A 20,658-nucleotide genomic window follows, 5' to 3' on the forward strand; every position below is an offset into this window, starting at 1 on the left:
TGATGTTCCGCTTGTTGGTAATACGGATCATTTCGCACTTGTCCGGATTAAAGTCCATTAATCACTCCCGCTCTCATACTTGTAACTGGTCGAGGTCATCTTGAAGTGCCTTAGTGTCATCTGCCGATCTTATGGTCCTGTATAGTAGACAGTCATCGGCGAAAAGGCGTGCAGTTGATGAGACTCTACCTGGAAGGTCATTTATGTAGACCAAGAACAGGAGAGGCCCGAGGACGGTACCCTGAGGCACTCCAGATGTAACAGGGGTTGGTGCAGATACCTTTCCGTCAAGTACAACTTGCTGCTGTCTATCCGATAGGAAGCTGTTAATCCACCCCAGAGTCTTGCCGCGCACACCATAGTGGTGCAACTTTGTTGAAAGACGTGGGTGGGCCACCTTGTCGAATGCTTTAGAAAAATCAAGTAGTATCCCGTCAATCTGTTGCTTGTTACTCAACCCTGCTGCGAGATCATGTACTATGTTGATGAGTTGTGACTCGCATGATCTCCTCTTCCGGAATCCGTGCTGTGCATCGGAGAGAAGCTTGTTTTCATCCAAGAACTTCATCAAGTGGCTGTGAACAATGTGTTCCATGGTCTTACAGTACATAGAGGTAAGTGACACAGGACGATAGTTGGAAGCTTGGGTCTTGTCTTCTTTCTTGAAAAGTGGAGTGACATTTGCATGTTTCCAATCAGTAGGGACTTGGCACTGATAATGAGACGCTTGAAAGATGATGGTTAGTGCTGGGGCTATGACCGATGACATCTCCTTCAGGAATCTGGATGATATCTGGTCCGGTCCTGATGCTTTGTGTGGGTTTAGGGCTTCAAGTAGCTTCCTTACACCATTGACATGGATCATCAGTGGGGGGCCTCCACCGGGATATCCTGTCCGAGGTCTTGACGGTTCTCGTAGTCTTCCTTTGTGAACACTGAGGAGAACTGGTCGCTCAGGATTTCTGCTTTGGCACGGGCATCAGAATAGGTGGACCCATCTTTTTTCAGGGGAGCAACGCCTGAACTGTCGCTCTTCATGCTTTTTACATATGAGTATAGCTTCTTGTTGTTGCCTCCAGGTTCACTTATCATGTCTCTAACATACTCATTTCTGGCATTTCTACAGGCTTTCTGGTTTTCTTTCTGGATCTGTCTGTAAATATTCCATTCTGTCTGATCTTTAGATTTTCTGGCTCTTCGATATGCCCGTTTATTTCTTCGAGCTAGTTTTCTAATATTTCTATTGCACCATGGTTGGTTGAATCTTGAAGATGTTAGCTTAGAGGGTACATGCGATTCGATGACTTTCTTACATTGTTGTTTGAAGTCTGCCCATAGTGTGTTGATTGGTGAAGCGGTGCTGTGGTTTCCAACAAAGGTTTTGCTAAAGCTGTCAAGGTCTTCTTTCATGGCAGGTGTATTCGCCTTCTTCCATAAAAAGATGCGTCGTTGAACTGGTTTTTGACGTTTCTGGATCACATTTGTGTCTATGAGGACCGTATCATGGTCACTTAGGCCAGGCATGGGTAGACATCTTTCGACAAGAGTAGGGCGGTTTGTGCAGAAAATGTCAAGTGTATGTTCGTTTCTTGTTGGGAAAGTCAATAGTTGTTCACTGGCGGTATCATTAATTGTGTTAATAAATGTCTCATTGATCTGGATGGAGTACTGATGACCATAATGGTGTCTGTGGTCCAGTCTACGTCTGGGAGGTTGGCGTCTCCTCCGATCCAGATGATATTATTGCGATATTGAGAGTGGAGGTTCCTTATCTCTTGGCAAAGGTTTGATGTGTAGTCAAGATTATTGTCAGTAGGCCTATACAGGCATCCTATAATGATGGGTTTCTTTGTACTAGATGTGTTAAATGAGGCTGCAATAAATTCTGAAGTAGTACTGTTTAGGATCTCTGTACCTTCCATGTCGTGTTTGGCAATTATAGCAACTCCACCATAGGTGCTGTTTGTTCTATCTCTGCGGTAAACAAACACGTAGTTGTCTGGCAGGATCTCTCTTTCAAAAATACTTGAATTTAGCCATGTTTCGCTTGCGAGGATTATGTCTGGGTCAACCTGTTCAAGTAGTGCCCAAAATGTTTCGCGTTTGGCCCTTATGCTATGAAAGTTAATGACAAGAATTCGCAGGTTCTTCTTAGGTGTTGGTTGTCTATGGCGACTTATAGTAGGCGATGATGTGAAAAGTGGCGAGCCTAAAAGGGTACTAATGTGCGAAGAAAAGGAGGAGGATGTAGGTGTTGAGCAGTTGGACGCTTCATAATCCATAAATAGGCTAGAGTTAAATGTTGGAATGCCGCATTGACAGCAATGCTAGATGTCGTCGTTTCCATCAAGGGCATTGTAAACTCCTGATGACATTTGTAGACAATCCTTGTGGTACCAGGTAGTACAATCACTGCACTGAATCGACTTGACGGTGCGAGACCATGTGCAAGCCCTGCCGCATTCACCGCAGGCGTGGGCTTCTTAAGAGATGTAGGTCCGGGGTTTGGGTGACAATCTGATGCATTGAAAATCAACAGTGAAAACAGGGTACAGAAAGTGACCAGACATGCACTTCTTTGGTATCATCTTTAGGGCATGTTTGTTGAACGTGGAACGACTGACGTGGAGATACCAGGGTACAACACAATATGTGATGGTGATTTAGGTCTGCATGGTGTTACTATATCATACCAATTGCAACTGGTGGACAGGAGGATGATCAAAATTGACGACAGAAAAAGTACATTCATAATTGTAGTCTAGAATTCGAATGGTGCGCCGATTCGGACGGTAAACATTACGATTTTCGGTGGTGACGTCACCACTATTTGTTGGTTGGAGAAAAGTAGATAAATCGTCAAGATGGAATCAGAATTTATCGGGAGTGGTCTCGTTGAAGTGAGTAAAAAACACTTCATCTAATAAACCAAAAAGATGGTAAAGGAGAGGCCAGGAAGAAATAAGTGAAGTAATGTGTCAAAAAGGGAGTAAATAATTACCAAACAAAACACTTATTTCAATTATGAAGTACGAATGGATTATATGTAAGACTTAGTAATGCTCCTAATGGTGTAGTGACTGTTTTATTGTATTGTCAGTGTGATTCTAATCTAAAAGCATGTCTATAACAAACAACCATTCATAGAAATAAATGGCTTTCTTTCAGATAAATGATTAACATTAGTGCTTTATGACATTATAATTAAGCAAACATCTCACAAAAAGTTATGATAATATTTTTCAGATAAACATAAGTATTTATAAACCGGTAGTTTACAATCATTTTAGGCACTACACTCGATAAGGGTATAAACTGTTAAAGGATATACCGTGGGACTATTTCTGCTGCTGTAGCTACTTCTTATCGCCGTGACCATCTACCTGAAGCATAAATGGACGAAAAAGTGCAGACAGCCGATGTTGTAGACGAAACGCAGATATTGAAGGGGCGGAGAAAACTGTTGAAATGCATTAGTAAACAGCAGATGCTTTATAGTTTAGTTGTACATATGTCAAGACATGCGTCTTCAAAACAAAAATCCGTGTTTTAATGTTGATTTGACCGTCTTTTAGGCTATGGAAGTATGATAACACGTGCTATGCGCATATGCATAAATTGGTTGAAACGATGAATAACAAAACAAACAATTCAAAGAGATGTCCTTCTGTAAAAACGTATTTCAAAAACTCATTTTAGATAATTCATCATCATTACCATCACCATCATCATCATCATCATCATCTTCATCATAATCATACTCATAATCACCATTCATTGGAAGACATGTCCACTCTTTAACAGTGTCCATCCAGCTTTTCATCTGACAGCCTCGACGTCGACTTCTTTGTCATTGTCTAAGATGTTCAGGGCCGCAAACTTGTCACTTATATGTGCTTGAAATATCTCTGCTATCTTTGGTTTTCCAGTTTATCCAAGTCAAATCTAACGTGATCTACCGCGAAGGTTCTTCGTGATGTGCTTGCTCTTTATCATCAGCTTGATGGTTGTGGAAGAGCTTCCATGTGCATATATTAATAATCAATAAAAAGACATAACATGGTAATATGTTAAATATAAAATGCTAACGTCATTTCACTTGGGTCATATTTGTACAACTTTTAGCGGTATTAATATTATTTCGTTGACAACTTCATTGTATACCACGTCATTCGACGTTTAAAAACGGTTACTTTAGTATTCAAAATAAGCAGTCAAAAGACGTAAACATGTGGTTATCTTATTGTTCCATAGTTTGATAACAGCGCATACCGAAACGTAAATAAAAGGAGTATAAACAGAGGACGAATAGTAAATACTTAACAAGATCAGTTTTACAACGTATTCGTAAGATGATGTTTGTTTGATTGAATCTCTCCCGTTTTCCCATACTGTTACCCGTTTAAGTTGTCTTCTTTTGAACTGCCTATTATAAAAGACACTCTGCTATTGCATATTCGTGCGTTATTGTATGCGCCAGGCATTGAATCAGTATTTGTATTACTTACTTGAATGTGAATAATCTTTATACCAAAACACTTTTTTGTGTGTGTAACTTTAATAGTATCACTTCCCGATTGTGAGACAAAAATGCAAAATACAAAACAATTACAGTTTGATGATATAAAATTGGCGTTCTAACTACTGCTAAAAGATCAACATTTGAAAAATGTCATACTGGTGTTTGATTATCAATAACTTCACATGTTACATTTCACATCTTTTATATCCCAGGACGATTTTAAAGTAATTTTATATTGATAAACGTTGATGTGGATTGCGACGTTCGGTACACAAAAGAGGGTATATATTAATGAAAACATTGTTTGAGCTCTTCGGCTTATCAACATTGTGAATGGCGTCGTTTCCATTTAATGCGAGATTAGTTGAGACTCTAGACTCGTAAAGGTGGGTTAACAGTAACATTGTTCGTTATCACCTTTTCAAAATGAACTAGTCGGCGCAAATATATAAAAGACCAGATATATTGGCGAGTTTAACAAAAATCGTTGCACATTGAGTGTCAAACTTATTTTGGAACATATATTTCTACGTCTGTTTCATCCGACATATCGTCAAAATGCAATTCATGATATTTTTTGTGTGTATAGTTTTGGGAAACAGTTTTGCCCAGGAATTATATGGAGCAAGTGTTAATTGGAGACCAACAAGCACTGATTCCGTACGTAACCATTACATCATTTCCCAGATATGTGTTTTATTGTGATGTCTTTGAAACTATTTTTAATCTGCTAGTGTACCTTCATTGTTTTTAAACCAGATCGGCTTTTTAATTGTGATGACATTGCACTGAAGTACGTGCACGTGGCATGCTAATCGCATTCGAGGATTAGTGTGTTTTTTTTTAAATAAATGCCAGTTTTCAATAATTGGACTAAAAATAAAGTCGTATCATGAACAATGCAACTAACGCAGTGTAAACATTATTTTAGTATTTTGAGTAGATATGCGTAATATTTTAATAATAATCGTAAAACAGGATTGTTTTTTTTTATTTAGCGGTATTGCTAAAATGATCCCCTATGTTCACATGCTAGTTATATACAACAAAGGCATGAAGTAAAGATTGAAATTTTGTATTTATGCAATTATGGCCGAAGGCTTCATTCCTCTGGATTAAGTAGAATAAATTTCTAGTAAGTAATTTTAAAATAAGGTGTTCAATGTATTGAATATTTCTCGCTTCTACTTATTATATAAATAAACAAATAAAATAAAATAAATATATATTGCGGTAATAACTGTATATAACTGTGAATGAACCATTTTTATTGGGATGGGGACTTCACAGTATGTCTGCTTCATTCTGCACCGTAGCTAGGCGCACACGCCGTCGTCTCCAATAGGAATATGTCTGTCTGTTTGTCTGTCTGTCTGTCTGTTTGTATGTCTGTATATCCGGTTGTTCACGCATATCTTTCTCCATGTATATATATATATATTTATGTTAATATATATTTTTTATTTATAAATATATATGCATTTATTTATTTATTTACATTGCATAGCGCATAGTGCGGGAAGAAGATATTTGATATGAAATGCTATACATCGTAAATAAAATTAAAATTAAAATAAAGTATTGCAGTGCTTGAAACGCCGAGTACGCATTGTACGCAACAGCGATGAATTCTTGCGAATAAGAACTAAAAATATGTCGTTTGTTCTTTTTATTGGTGAAAAACCATGCTTTTTAAAATCCTTAAACAAACTTAAATTATCGAATTTAGTGCAAATAAAAACATTTTGGCACCTCACTTCTATAGAAATGACGGTGTTATTAGTAAGATCGAATATGTCAAAGTCGCGAAATTTCATACATTCCGATCTACTCGCCATTTTCATTCAAACTGGTAGTTTCGTAGGCTCGTTCCGTGTTAATTTACCCGCAATAACGAACCGGCATAATAGGGCTTTGGATCTGAAATTTCTCGCAACTTGTGTTAGAAAAATAAATTAAATGGAATATGAAATTGTTTATGAAAATTTTTCTTTTGAACAGTACATGTATGAGACGGAATTTAGTGATTGGCAATAAGAGTTTTCTGAATGTAACTCGAGCATCGAGAATTTGTGCTAAATATGACTGTCGTGTAGGGAATACGGAGTGGTAAACATATAAAAGTATTTTTTTGTATTACGAAAAAAATATGCAAACAAAACACAATTTGGTTTTGATTTCTTTGATTGTAATTCTACAGTACTATTTCGTTGAATATGACCACGTTGTACAGGTCATAATTATCAATACAGAACGGATACTTGCTAGATTTCTGAATTGATTAATTGAAACTTAAAATACAACTTTCGTTACAATGATGTAATGACATCAAAACAAAGGTCATGTATATATAAAAGGGGGCAAAGTGGGACAGGTTGCTGCATCCCTGTGTTAAGCCTTAGTCTGATAGCGATCAATGTTTATAATACAAAATTGAATTGATTGGGGTCATATATATTATCTGATACCACACTGTTACTGCCATAACCAACTTGAGCTATATCCGCTCATAAGACACATTTTTTCAACACCGAAACAACTAAAAACTACATGACAACAGCTGTACGGAATAATACGCAACTCTGTTAACTTGTCTCAATTTGAGATTCGCCTTTGCTGATATTTGCGAAAAATAAGAAAAAAGAAAGCAATCATTCTCTGTGTTACCTTTAATTTAATTCAGATAGTTATTAAAACTAAAAATGCAAAGTGTTTATGAAATCAATACGAATAATTATGATTCATGAACAAAACCCTTCGCATATTATATTTTATTTATATATAACATACTAAAAAGTGTTAGCAAACAATATTAATTTTATTAATATTATTGTAATTGTCAGTATAATCTGTTACTATTTTGTGAATCAAACAGTAAATTATTGGGGTTAAATATCCGTGTAATTAAGTGTTTTATGATTACTTTTTTCATTCCCTCATAATTTCTTATAATTCTTTATGTTGAGAAAATGTAATTGATACGCACACATACTATTGTTGCCACTTTCAATATTTTTCGTGATCAAACTAACAACTTGAGTTATTTATAAGTTTGCAGTTGTCCTGATTGTCGTGCTGATTCGACTAATAGTTCTTACTGATAAGCGAAGGGTTCAAATAACGTGTTTTTTGTTTTGTTTCCAACCATTGACGCGTATATGCTAAATACAATAATTGTGGCATTTTGAATACTCCGTATCTGTAATCTACACAAATAATGCGTGTCAGTGTTTATAGTAATATTAATACATTTAAAATATTGTCGCAAATTTTCAGATGACATAAAAAGCATTTTAAAATATGAAACCCGGCCGGTGTGTTTATTTCGAAGTTTTCACCGGACGCGTTTGAACTCGTAAGCACTACACTGAATCATGTCGAATGACGATTGTCATGCAAAAACAAAATAATTGTACCACACGCTTTAAATAAAATGTAACGAAAAACTGACAACATAACACGATATTGTTTTCAAAGTCGATGTTAAGCGTGAAGAGTTCAAACACCAATCAGTAATAACAATGGACGAGTGTCCGAATACGATGGTTTTCCGAATCACGTGACTGATTGACCAATTTGCCATATGCATTCCATGTGAAGGTCAGAGACCGTCTCAAAAGATGTTTTACTGTCAAACAGCTGTCAAAAGGCAGTTCACTTTGATTTTTGTTATGCAAAAAAAAATGAGAATTAAAGTGTTTTAAATATTAAATAATTAAATAAAGTGCTACTTGTAGAGCTGGAAGGGAGATTAACTAAATGTTGAAAACAATCCATTGGGAATTATAAGGTCCCATTTTGAAAAAAATATATACTTTTTTCCATAGAGAAAGGGGCCGAATACCGGCCCCGATGTTGAACAAAAAACACGGAAATACTGTCATTTCGTTGTCAGCCTCCATTTTGAAATATAGTCTCTCAGATCTTTCAAAATCTCAATGTAAGAGTTTGCAGGCTTAAAAAAGTATCTGCACATGGCTAACAGGCAAACCGGCAATGTCAGTAAGATGAAGTCGTCGTTTTTAATTGGTAAACATAACATGCAACCACAAAACAGTCCAGCACTTTAACCCAAACATAACAAGCACAGTGGTCATGTATGTTTAAGTACTCTCTGTTCACAAAAAGCTTTGTTGGTAGATTTGTCACTGATGGCCTGATTTTGTACAAATGATAACCCTTAATCACACAGTTCTACAGACAAATATTGAATGATGAATTTTGGTCACTGTCTTATGAACATTGAGCACTGGATTCAGTGCTTCTGCGTGATGCCGGAAAAGTACAAAAGAACCTGTAGTTTAAACACACTATTATCAGTATGGTGTTTGAGGGTCTGTAAAGTTTATTTAACAACTACTAAGTGATTAAGATAACTATGTTGACTGGAAAATGCTGATTCTTAACTCACGTCCTTATCAGGATTATTAGTCAGAAAACAATCATTCTGAAAAAAAGAAGGATAAGTATTTAGAATTCTTGGCATATATACATTTAGTAACTTAAATTAAGAAACTTTTATGCACGCGATAAAACATATCTCTAAAAAATAACTGAAATTAAGCTAAACACATACGCACACTCAGGACGCAAAAATGACTTTCTTCATCCAAACATTGGTCTCCAGAACAGCAATCCTTGTCCCTTACAGATATCACACTGAATAAAATGCCTTCCAGACTGTATCAACTGATCTTCTACCAAGGACATATGACAGCCCGTACATAAGACATTCTCATCCTCCTTTGGACCAGATGACTTCTCCTTTTACTTTTCAGATTAACTCTTCTTAGATTACTTGGCTTCTGTTTTCTTATGAGAGAAGTTGTTGTTGAGTTGTTTGAGATATTTAATTCGGGCCTTTTTCTCCAGGCATTTGAAATTAAAAATGCAACAGACGCACAATGGTTTTGAAATATGAGTCTTAACTACCCAAGCGACCCCATTTCGGTTACCGAGTATTATCCTTCTTGTTAACGATTAATGAAAACTGCATTTGTTGTTTAAAAAAAAACATGCATAACACATCACTTGAATGAAAACAACTGATTATATTAACTCACAAAATAAATGGGAATCTTTGTTGATGTTAGAGCGCAAAGCATTAGGTAACTGGTGTTATTGAAAAAATACATACCTGTAACTTTTCCAAAGTTGATTCTGCTTTCAGATGTATTGTTTTTATTTAACTGAAAGTTGAGTATGCTTGATATAAAATGAAATTATTAATTTTGCGACAATTTTGTTAAATAGCAAAAACACAATGACAGATACTTTTGCTTTAAACAACATGATGGTTCGGAACAACAAATGATTCGGAACCCCTTGCGTGACGGTAATTTGCTGAAATGTTAAATTGTGCAAGTTTGTTTATGTAAATCGAGTATTCGAAAATCATTCAAAGGTATTATATATATATATATATATATATATATATATATATATATATATATATATATATATATATATATATATATATATATATATATATATATATATATATATATATATTTATTAATTAATTAATTTATTTATTATTTATTTATTCATTTATTTATGTTTTTGTATTTATTTATTTGGTATTTATTTATATATATTTTATATATTATATTATATATATTATATATACCAACTTTATTTAAATCTTGCGTTCGTATATTCTCTCCAACAACCATTAAAACAGAAAATTAATCAAATTAACATTAGTCTATGAAATGATATTTTATATGGTTTCAACAATATATGTAATTCACGCCCTTGCATTTTATTGGAATGACTAAATGGATAGGTCGAATAATATTATTACTTCAATATTTGTTTACATTAAATGATATCCAAAAGGAGTAAAAAATATGTCTTAAAAACGAAAATTTAAAATCTACTCAGCAATATCTCAAATAATCCTGACGTTATATTGATTGACCTACAGTGCAGGGGTATGTTTTCAAATTGACAATACAATCGAGGAACATGATCATGAACAAAACAACAAGCTTAACAGGGTATGTAAATGGAACTTCTATTGAGTGAACTTAAACCTGTATATGTATGTAAAAAAATAGTAAGAAACCGGAAATGGTATGTCGAAAGATCACAGACATGGGTACTTGTACCTACAGCACAATAACGGATATCCGCACAGAAGTATCGATAGTATATATACTGCTCCATTTTAAAACGTGTTAAATTAAAAGGTTCGACTTGATGTATATCCACTTATTTTTAAACACTTTTCGCGGAACTAAGTGAGGAACAGAAAAAAGTAATTTTTCATATAAAAATGAATTCACAATGTGCAACCACATTAGCTAACCAACTACCAGTTTTGAATAAAAAGAACTCTTTCCTATTGTTATATGATCTCAAAATTATAGAAGCCCCTACAATATTTTGTTTATTTGTGTTTCAATATGATTAGGCATATAAAGGCATTCTATGCTTGTAAGGAATAACCGTATAACGAAAATTGAAATTTGAATGCAAATGCATTAACAAATACATGTATTTCAAACCGTAGCGTCTGCTCTACTAGCAAAGTTTATACATATGTTGATATAAGAAAGATTATCCGTGTTTCGTCTCGGCTAGCGATGGCATAAAGTAGTCTATAATCAGGTGTAAACGTCCGAATATACATTGTTGTAAGGCGCTTTTTAATAAAACGGACTTATATTACTTTTTTCACTGTCGTACAATATGCCCAATAAAAAATCGAATTCATGACATCGTGTTAAACTCTCAGTCTCTTTTATTCACATAAGAATATAATTAAAGCATATTTGCAAACATATTCTTTGATTTCAAAATATCATAAAATATTATTTATATTCAACGACGTACACATGAAGACTCATTTTGTCCCAGAAAAATTGAATCATCTTTTATTAATCAAAACAAAAATACGTTTAAAATGTAAGCCTCTCTGACTTAATTTTATTCAGTCGATTAACAATTGAACTAAACATAATGAAACAATTACATTACACGTGGTCTTAGACAATGTGGTGTTCACTCATGGTTGCGCATATCGTAAAAATACTTATTGTGTACTGGTTAATGAAACAAATTCGTTCACCAAAAGCAACATATAACCTAAAACATGATATAAAAACTACTTCATACAATCAAAGACAAAATTAAACAGATGCAAAGCTGATGATTAATAATTATGAGAAAAGTTAGAAACTAATTTAGATATTTTTTTTAAACGACGTCATTATGATATGCCTTTATTATATTATTTTCATTTGAACACAAGCTGGACGTTTTCAAGGTATTGCTTACTATTTTATATCCTATTATGGGACAAACATTTAACTCTATAATTTTATTTACCAACATATAAATACAAAAATGTCTGCATGTATGTGTATATAACAAGAAACTTACGTAATCAGTAAATGCTATGTTAAATTGTATTTCAGATGGTATTGTCATACCGTTTGATTTGGAAAGGAAGAGATACCATTGCTACATTAAAAGAACGGATGTGTAAAATTTTTTCTAGACCAACGTGTGAAGATAGCGTAAATGAGAAATTCCAAAAAGGCGTCCTTTCTGTCCAGGACAATCGAATCAGACCAACTATTTTTTCAGGATACAGCTGGTTGTGTATTATGGGTTGTCGTATAGCCAATCAAATAGTGGCCAACTTGTCACAGTTATATTTCACTGATGCGTCCAGTTTCCTGGAAACCGAATGGGAGTCTGGCGTTGGTACTGCTGAACTGACGTTCGATGGACACAACAAAGATAACATTATTTTAGGGTATTACAATTAAACATTATATTACGTAACACATTCTGGATATTAATAGTACTTCAAAAAACTAACCAATGAGTAAAAACAAGTTATACATCAAGAGTGTAAATGAAGAAACTAGACATGTGTCGGTCGGACACGGAATAACCCCGCTTTTCTCTTTTGCTTCTAATAATGTCAAACGTATGCGTCAAAATAGCCGACTGCAGAAATTCGCATAGTGATAATAGTGAGTTTCTAGTGTTATGCGATATAAGCCAACTTTGCTATTTTTAACCAAACTGACCATAACTCACAAACGTACCAAAATAATATGAAATGCAATTTTAGTGGCTTTCGTTAAGTCTGTTAAGTTTTATAACTTTATCAAAAATATTTTGAAAATGTATCATACTTATTTAAAAAAAAACGTTCACCATATTTTATGTTAAAAAAAATGCCCCGTAACGTCAGTTAACATTATAGTTTATGTTTGCTAAAGTTAATTACTTGACAAAAAAAAATCGCTCTTAAGCATGACACAAAAATCCAACGGACGGAGAGATTGAAAATCGGTCAATCTATCATGCTCCATCTAAAAGTGATGGCTTGATATGCTAGTGTTTGGGTTAAAACGTCATTATCTTTGAAGATTTGCTGACCAGAGTGGCTCTTTGGTGGATGGTCTAGGAGAAACTCATTTGAGCATGGCAGTGAGGAATGACACAAAGAGAGCAAATATCAGCCCTCTCGTGAACGTCTTACCCGTATACAGGTAACGGGCAAAGTGAGAGCGATAATTATGACGAACAAATATTTTTGTATTCAACTGATGTTTGGGGGATTAAAAATGATAATAATCAGATTTGAATTGTACATATTTTTGTTTTGCTTTTTATTACTTTTACTATGTAACATGTTCGCGGTTTATGTCAGTCTTAATCGTATAGGCAACAATAGTGGCTGATCTAAAACTAGTATAAATTGCACACCATGTGTCGACAATGTTATTTTCAAATATAATGAAAACAGTGCACGTAATATTGACACAGATATATGATAAAAAATAAGCGAGTAGATAGGATTCTTGTAATTGTGTATATTTTTGTCGTAAGGGTATATTAGAACAACAAAGATACTCAGTGAAATAAATCTTTAACAAAAACAGATTTTTGCAAAGTTTGCTGTTTTAGAGTGCCACTCGGTTGCAATATTACAATTCGACTGTTCCCGTTTGACGGAGATGGGGACAGAGTCACTTGCCATTGGCAGAAATACCCAGAAGAAAACAGTACTACTTCCAGCGCATTTCTTAATTCCGTATGTATATAGTACCTGCTTTATTACTGTTCATTTTATTTCTAATAAGACATTTTTGCACACTGTTGTCTTTTTATAGTAGATTATTCTATTATTCAACTAATATTGAAAAATAGTTCCTTAATAGTTTAACAACTATCGAAATATAAAGGTAGTGTTTATTTATTATTTTTTTAGAATCGGGAATGACATTTCAATAACTGCAATAAAACCGTATCTTTTATAGCATACATGCGAACTTATTTTTTCGGCAAAGCGGAGTCATTTCAAAGAAGGAGATGCGATTAATGTGTCCCTTTACGCCGAGGACTATTCAAGTTTGTTGGTTGAATTTACAGGGGCCTCAAGATACATCACTTCTGGGCCTTTTTGTAGAACGCCCATCAAGGTATCATATGTATATTATATTTCTAACAGATGGATATTTAAAACACAAACTGCTATAATCATTATTTTCTCTTTGCATTAAAACCCATACAAAACTAAAACTTCAGTAAAACTTCTAAAATATGTTAAAGAGATTTAATGATACACTCACTTATTGTTTATTTTCTGGACAACTGGACGATATGCTATTGTATGTTTGTTCTATTCAGCTTCGCGTGTTCGTTGGAAATAGTACTGCTTCATGTCAGTCTGATGGTCCGCAATTTCATCCAGAAGGAACAATGAAACCGTACTTTAAGCAATCGTATGAAATGGATTTCTTTGAAAAAGGATACTTTGTTCAGTTGCCGTTCATGACCAACAACCAAAACGACACGTGAGAAAAACAGTTTTATTTCATCTCTTATATTATTCATTGCCTGATATGTTTCCAAGTACCGTTTGAAACATGCACTTTGTTAATATGAGCCGCGTTCTTAGATAACTGGGCTTAATGCATGTGCGTAAAGTGTCGTCCCAGATTAGCCTGTGCAGTCCACAAAGGCTAATTAATGACGTCACTTTCCACTTTTATGGTATTTTTAGTTTCAAGGAAGTCCCTCCTTACCGAAAATCAAGATTAGGTGGAAAGTGTCGTCCCTGATTAGCCTGTGCGGACTGCACAGGCTAATCTGGGACGACACTTTACGCACATGCATTATGCCCAGTTTTCTCAGAACATGACACATATAAATATGCTTGTGCTTGAGTTAATCAAATAGCTCATTAAAAATCGCTTGGGCGAGTACATTTTTTGCGAAGCCAGTAAATGCAGAGAAGTATTAAACTATAGATTATACATCAATCGGTTTGGTGGGGTACATTAATCGTTTTCTCACCTGCGACATCAATTCAAGTCAAGTCAAGTCAACAGTTTATTAAAGAAACAAAGTCCTCCGGCCCAAAATACATATCATGCAATGTACAGGAATTGCAAAGTTGTGTGCTAGTGGTATTATTCAGATGTAAATGTTAGCACATGTATCTAGTCCCTTTTTCAGAATTCATAGGAACGAAAACATACACTGCAGATTTTCTACATACATATCATGTAATATATAGAAATTACAAAGTTACGTCATAGTAATATTGTACAGACATAAAGTCTCTAATCTTTTTCAGAACTCGTAAGACAGAAAAAATACACCATAGGTTTTCTACATACACACCATGTAACATAAAGAAATTGCAAAGCTATGCCACAGCAATATTGTTCAGATGCAAAAGTTAATAGATGTATGTATATCTAGTATTTTCTAGAATTTACAAGATAGAGAACATACATTGCAAATTTTCCACAAACATACCATGTAATATACAGAAATTACAACGTTGTGTCATAGCAATATTGTACAGATGTACATGTTAATACATGTATCTAGTCTCTTCTAGAATTCATAAGATAGAAAAGATACACTGCTTATTTTTTACTTACATATCATGTAATATACAGAGACTGCAAAAATGTGTCACACTATTATTGTACTGAAGTAAATGTTGATACATGTATCTAGTCTTTTATAGAATTCATAAGATAGAAAATATACACTACTAATTTTCGAATAGTTTCAAAATCATTCGTTGACAATAAGTCATAGAAGTTATTCAAGTCAGTACCACAGTTATACCAGTTGAACAGAAACTGATTTCTAATACTTGTATATTTAGTACAATGGAAAAATGCATGATATTCACAATCCACATATGTCATATTAATATTAATTTGTGAACAAACATTACACACGCGATTCTGGAAAGTAATATTCAGATGTCTGCCAGTTTCAACTTGTAGTTTATGGTTTGAACATCTTAATTTTGCATAGGCTATTTTGTGTTCAATATTCAATATTTAAGCGGGTATATACGATTTTGTCAAATATTAATGAATTTTTATAAAATGTGTACAAAATTATTATATATATATATATTTTAATATAGATTAAAATAAAAGTTAAGAAGAACATGTGTCGAAAAATGCGAAATAAGCCAGATATATTTAATTCTGAAATTGAAAACGGCTGTACAGCCGAATTCGCCAGCATGTATACCATACATGTACGATGTGAATCTAAACTTTGTTTAACTGTTTATTTGAATTCCCGCAACGATATCTATTCATACGACACACGAACACTAACTCCGATCCTTATACAAAGACGAATGCTTCGGTTATTGTAGGAAAATATGAACGTCACATTCGGCTCGGGGCGCTAATTTGTCTTTGCAGCATTTTATGAAATTCGGCTTTAAAGCGGGTATATACGATTTTGTCAAATATTAATGAATTTATATAAAATGTGTACAAAATTATTATATATATATATTTTAATATAAATTAAAATAAAAGTTAAGAAGAACATGTGTCGAAAAATGCGAAATAAGCCAGATATTTAATTCTGAAATTGAAAACGGCTGTACAGCCGAATTCGCCAGCATGTATACCATACATGTACGATGTGAATCTAAACTTAGTTTAACTGTTTATTTGAATTCCCGCAACGATATCTATTCATACGACACATGAACACTAACTCCGATCCTTATACAAAGACGAATGCTTCGGTTATTGTAGGAAAATATGTACGTCACAATCGGCTCGGGGCGCTAATTTGTCTTTGCAGCATTTTATGAAATTCGGCTTTAATGTATAATTTTTCTTTCCTATTTTATGTTATTGTAACATATTTTATCAATATATTATAATTAAACACATATAAAAAATCGTATATACCCGCTTTAATGTATAATTTTTCTTTCCTATTTTATGTTATTGTAACATATTTTATCAATATATTATAATTAAACACATATAAAAAATCGTATATACCCGCTTTAAGTAGGGTTTAAAATGACTATAATGGTGACAACGACTTGAGTTACTCACGGTGTCATGCCAGTTTTGAGTAAAACAGTCAATCAATCTATTTCTAAAAACATTGATAAACATATCACAATCACCAATTTCTTGTGATATCCACACATATCCACCGTATGTGAAAAGTATAGATTTTACTTTGGTCTCCCAACAAATTCTTCCAACATCATCTATTGATTTAAGCATAATATAACAATTTTTGTGTTGATTATTTCAGCATTTTAACATCTGGTCCAAGGTATATGATATATTCAACCGAAAGAAACATAACGCTTGTGAACATCGGGGAATGGGACCATATCAATGACACAACTATGAAGGGGATACACCAAGCGTGCGGAATGGCGTACTCAGATGACGGGTGATGTACATTTTGTTACCATTTGTTTCACTTAAAATTGGTTATTTAAAACGTCTTTCGATATGTTAAATGAAAATAAATCGATATTTTTTTTCCGCGTGCGCGAACACGCTCGCGCAGACAATTATCTGTTATATACTTCATTTTTGTAGAACCCCCGGTGAAAGTCGTTGCGGTGTGCTGATGTTATTTGGTAAACACTTATTTGTACAGACAAATTCATTTTGTCAATATCGCTAAAGAATTGAAATGTTAAATGTTATTTTTAAGTTTATATTACGGTAGATATTTGTGTTAAAAATAAGATTCATTGTTTAAAGAAATTGTAAGCTCTTGACACCAATATTATGTTACAAATAAAGTAAAGCTTTGGTTTTTGCAATTTACGTTTTGACGCATTTTGTTTTATCATGATAGAGCCAGACGAATGCAAAGCATCGACCAATCTATGTGGAAAAGGAGGCATTTGTAATAACTTCTTCGAGCATTTTACATGTACTTACCCTGATTTCAACGTTACCGAAAATATGTCGCAAAGTGGAACATGTAATACAGGTACGTTTTGTTAACAACAAAATCATACAAATAGACTATATTGAACTTTAGTAAAATAATCTTTCAAAGAATACCTGTTTGTCCGACAAAGCTTTTCATAAGTAAAACGTTTTCTACCTTTAATTATTATAACACCTGTTCAAAAATATGTCCCTTTAAAATATTAAAGAAAGGACAATAACATAGGTTATGAGACGCACTTACCGAACATGCATCTCGCTATAATAAATTGACATTTACCATACCGCAATAGCATTTAAAACAAAACACAAAAGTTGATTTGGGACAAAGTTATTGTACAAACTGAATGATTTATCAATATAATGTTGAACAGGCGTGACAACAGAGAAAGGGAATGACGGTCTGAAAATCGGGCTCCCCGTAGGTCTATTTCTTCTCCTGCTGCTTCTTCTCATCGCAGTGACGCTGTACTTGAAGAACAAATGGTCGGAGAAGATGCGGACAAACCATGTTGGAGATGAAACGCAGATATCGGCTGTAGCAAAGAAAGTTTTTCAATAACTGAACAACAGGCGATAAATCGTTTTGAGAATAGTTAAACCTCATATGTTAAAGATACCCATTTCGTTTAAGTTGAGTAGATTTTTATTATAATCCTAACGGTGTTACCTAAGATCCACATTTAATTCTGTGTGTGAACCGTCCGAGTCTTGGTTATTTGATAAGTCAGGAAATACTAAAGCTAGGATGATGAAACTTGGTGTTTCGATCGAATCTATATGAGAATATAAACCTTATTTCTGAGAAATTTTGTATTTCTATAGTAACGGAAATAAAACCTTAAATGTATATGCTGCGATAAGTAAGAAAACTATTTAAAGGTAACTAAAACATTTTATATTGATAAAAAAGCACTAAAGCGTTTTAATAAAATTTAGTATGTACATAGAAGGCTAATTGAGGAGTGTGCACATTTGTCAGTTTCAAAGACAGATACAAATCTGGATCATGTAATAAAAACATTCATAAGACAGGATTATGAAACGTGATGCGTTGATAAAGTGTAAATATGTACATTGAAAAATAATCCAGATTTGTCAAAACAATATGTCCGTCCGTCTTAAAAATTTGAATCCAGTGCAAATTCATAAATATTAAATAACAATAGCTAGGTCAATCAAACTCAATATGATGATAGTGGGGCACATGGGTACTAGAAACGTTATTGCAGTTGAATTGTCAGAGAACAATTTTGGATACCAAAGTCTCAGAAATAAGTGAATGTAGTCTAAAATGTGCCCCTGCAATAGCTCGAAATCCTTAACAGATTATTTAAAACTCCGTATGACAGTATAGGGCTTTAGTTACAAATATGAGCAAAAATAATTTCGACATTTTGCTATTTCAACTAAGTTCTTGAGTAAGGTTAATGAAACATTAATATCCTGTTCTTACAAAACAAAATTTCGGGGACTGTGTTTCGGCTGAGACCCTGATCTTTTGCCATTTGTATTTTATGCATTTATAGTTACCTATAACATGTTTATTTTCCTCGGTGTCTGATCAGGATTTTATGTGCTATCGCAACCATTCATTTATATAACTATCAGCGTATATTCATATACTATGGGGTTTTTTTTATAAATGAAACAATTAATGCATTTTCGCGTTGCGTTTACATTTTATTTGTATGTTTTTTTTAAATGTTATTTCATATCTTGAGCAAATTTAAATGTGTACGGTGGAAGTAGATCAGCAATATCAATAAATGTCGTGTTTTCTTTATATAACAATCCCACACATGCGCACAGTTTTGAAACCAAATATCTTTACCTTAAAATTATGGAAGCGAATGCCTGATACAATACTACAATGAACACGACTTTGAAATACTTAAATAATGATTGTATCTTCGAAATCAGTTACTAATCAAGGCAAACGTGCCACAGTGACAAACGTGTTATGTGTTCCTTCTTGAAACGGAATGAATGTGTGTTAATAAATAATAATGTTATCGCATGCTCGGGTGAGCTTTTGTTTGTTATCACGATACTTATTTTTAAGGTAAATAACGACCTGACAACATATCTTATGTGCCATTATTAATTAATTGTTTGTGTTTGAAAATTCATTCCAATATGTCATTTAAGCAAACAGTCTATGCATTGGAGAAACCCGGAAGCATTAAAAAATATAATTATGTAACAATATAGTGATATACATACGTCCATGGAGATCAGTTTAGCATTTTGTCGTCATCTATCACGTAGTGCTAGTCTGTGTGAGGGTGGCAGGAATGCTTTCGGTATATTGGTGTTCTAGTATTCGCTCGATGGCACGACGTGCTTAAGCGTACCTGGAATACCTATATTTGGCTTTGGAAAATATTGTGGCATTGCGAATATTTTACTATATGTTGAACTGGACAATCTACGGTACGACGCACCGATAATGTTTTTCGCCGGTTGCAGTGGCCTTCGCGATTGCGCCTTTATAATGATCTTTTTCCGAACTAGCCAAGTGTGCGTTGAAACACGAATTGTATAAATAAATGTGAGCTTTTACGAAATAGCGTAGAATTTGGTGGTTTATCAGTTGGATATGATTGCATCAACGAGAAGCTAAATCAATAGTGAACTTGGTGTTGGTCTATCTTTGGGCAGTACTTCCGGTTGCCTCGTTGACGACGCCCCAAAATATAATAAAAAGTAACAACGAACAGTCTAGAATAAGGAAGTGTATTGGTATTTCAACCTTCTAACCTTTTATAGCCAAATAATGATGCAAAATTAATAAAAAAAATAACTCGTGCAAAATGAAAGTTATTGTAGAATGCACTTCTCTTGAATGTGATTTAATGTAGTAAGTAAATACCTTAAGGAGTCTGCCAAATAATG

At 33.9% G+C, this 20,658-nt stretch overlaps 1 protein-coding gene across 2 annotated transcripts; it reads left to right on the top strand.

The window, feature by feature from the left end:
• Positions 1-5,015: 5,015 nt before the first annotated feature.
• Positions 5,016-19,780, top strand: LOC127873341 (uncharacterized). 2 transcript variants are annotated; one of them, XM_052417187.1, is made up of 10 exons: positions 5,016-5,182; positions 11,947-12,290; positions 12,916-13,038; positions 13,457-13,583; positions 13,810-13,971; positions 14,180-14,346; positions 17,102-17,245; positions 17,398-17,438; positions 17,663-17,800; positions 18,135-19,780. In XM_052417187.1, exons 1-10 carry the CDS (start codon positions 5,081-5,083, stop codon positions 18,320-18,322), a joined length of 1,536 nt encoding a protein of 511 aa, XP_052273147.1. In that variant the 5' UTR covers positions 5,016-5,080; the 3' UTR covers positions 18,323-19,780. The 2 variants fall into 2 exon arrangements, with proteins under 2 accessions (XP_052273147.1, XP_052273148.1); XM_052417188.1 differs by having other exon boundaries at positions 13,840-13,971.
• The last annotated feature ends 878 nt before the right edge of the window (positions 19,781-20,658 follow it).

The sequence above is a fragment of the Dreissena polymorpha genome, chromosome 3, assembly GCF_020536995.1.
Source record: "Dreissena polymorpha isolate Duluth1 chromosome 3, UMN_Dpol_1.0, whole genome shotgun sequence".
In the NCBI taxonomy this organism is placed as follows: domain Eukaryota; kingdom Metazoa; phylum Mollusca; class Bivalvia; order Myida; family Dreissenidae; genus Dreissena; species Dreissena polymorpha.

What these genes read in the sequence shown, in the direction of transcription:
- LOC127873341 (XM_052417187.1), top strand. Translation starts at nt 5,081, where the DNA reads ATGCAATTCATGATATTTTTTGTGTGTATAGTTTTGGGAAACAGTTTT. An exon ending in CCAGCGCATTTCTTAATTCC is followed by an intron (nt 13,584 to 13,809) that starts GTATGTATATAG and finishes TATCTTTTATAG; the next exon opens with CATACATGCGAACTTATTTT. An exon ending in CGGTGTGCTGATGTTATTTG is followed by an intron (nt 17,439 to 17,662) that starts GTAAACACTTAT and finishes TTATCATGATAG; the next exon opens with AGCCAGACGAATGCAAAGCA.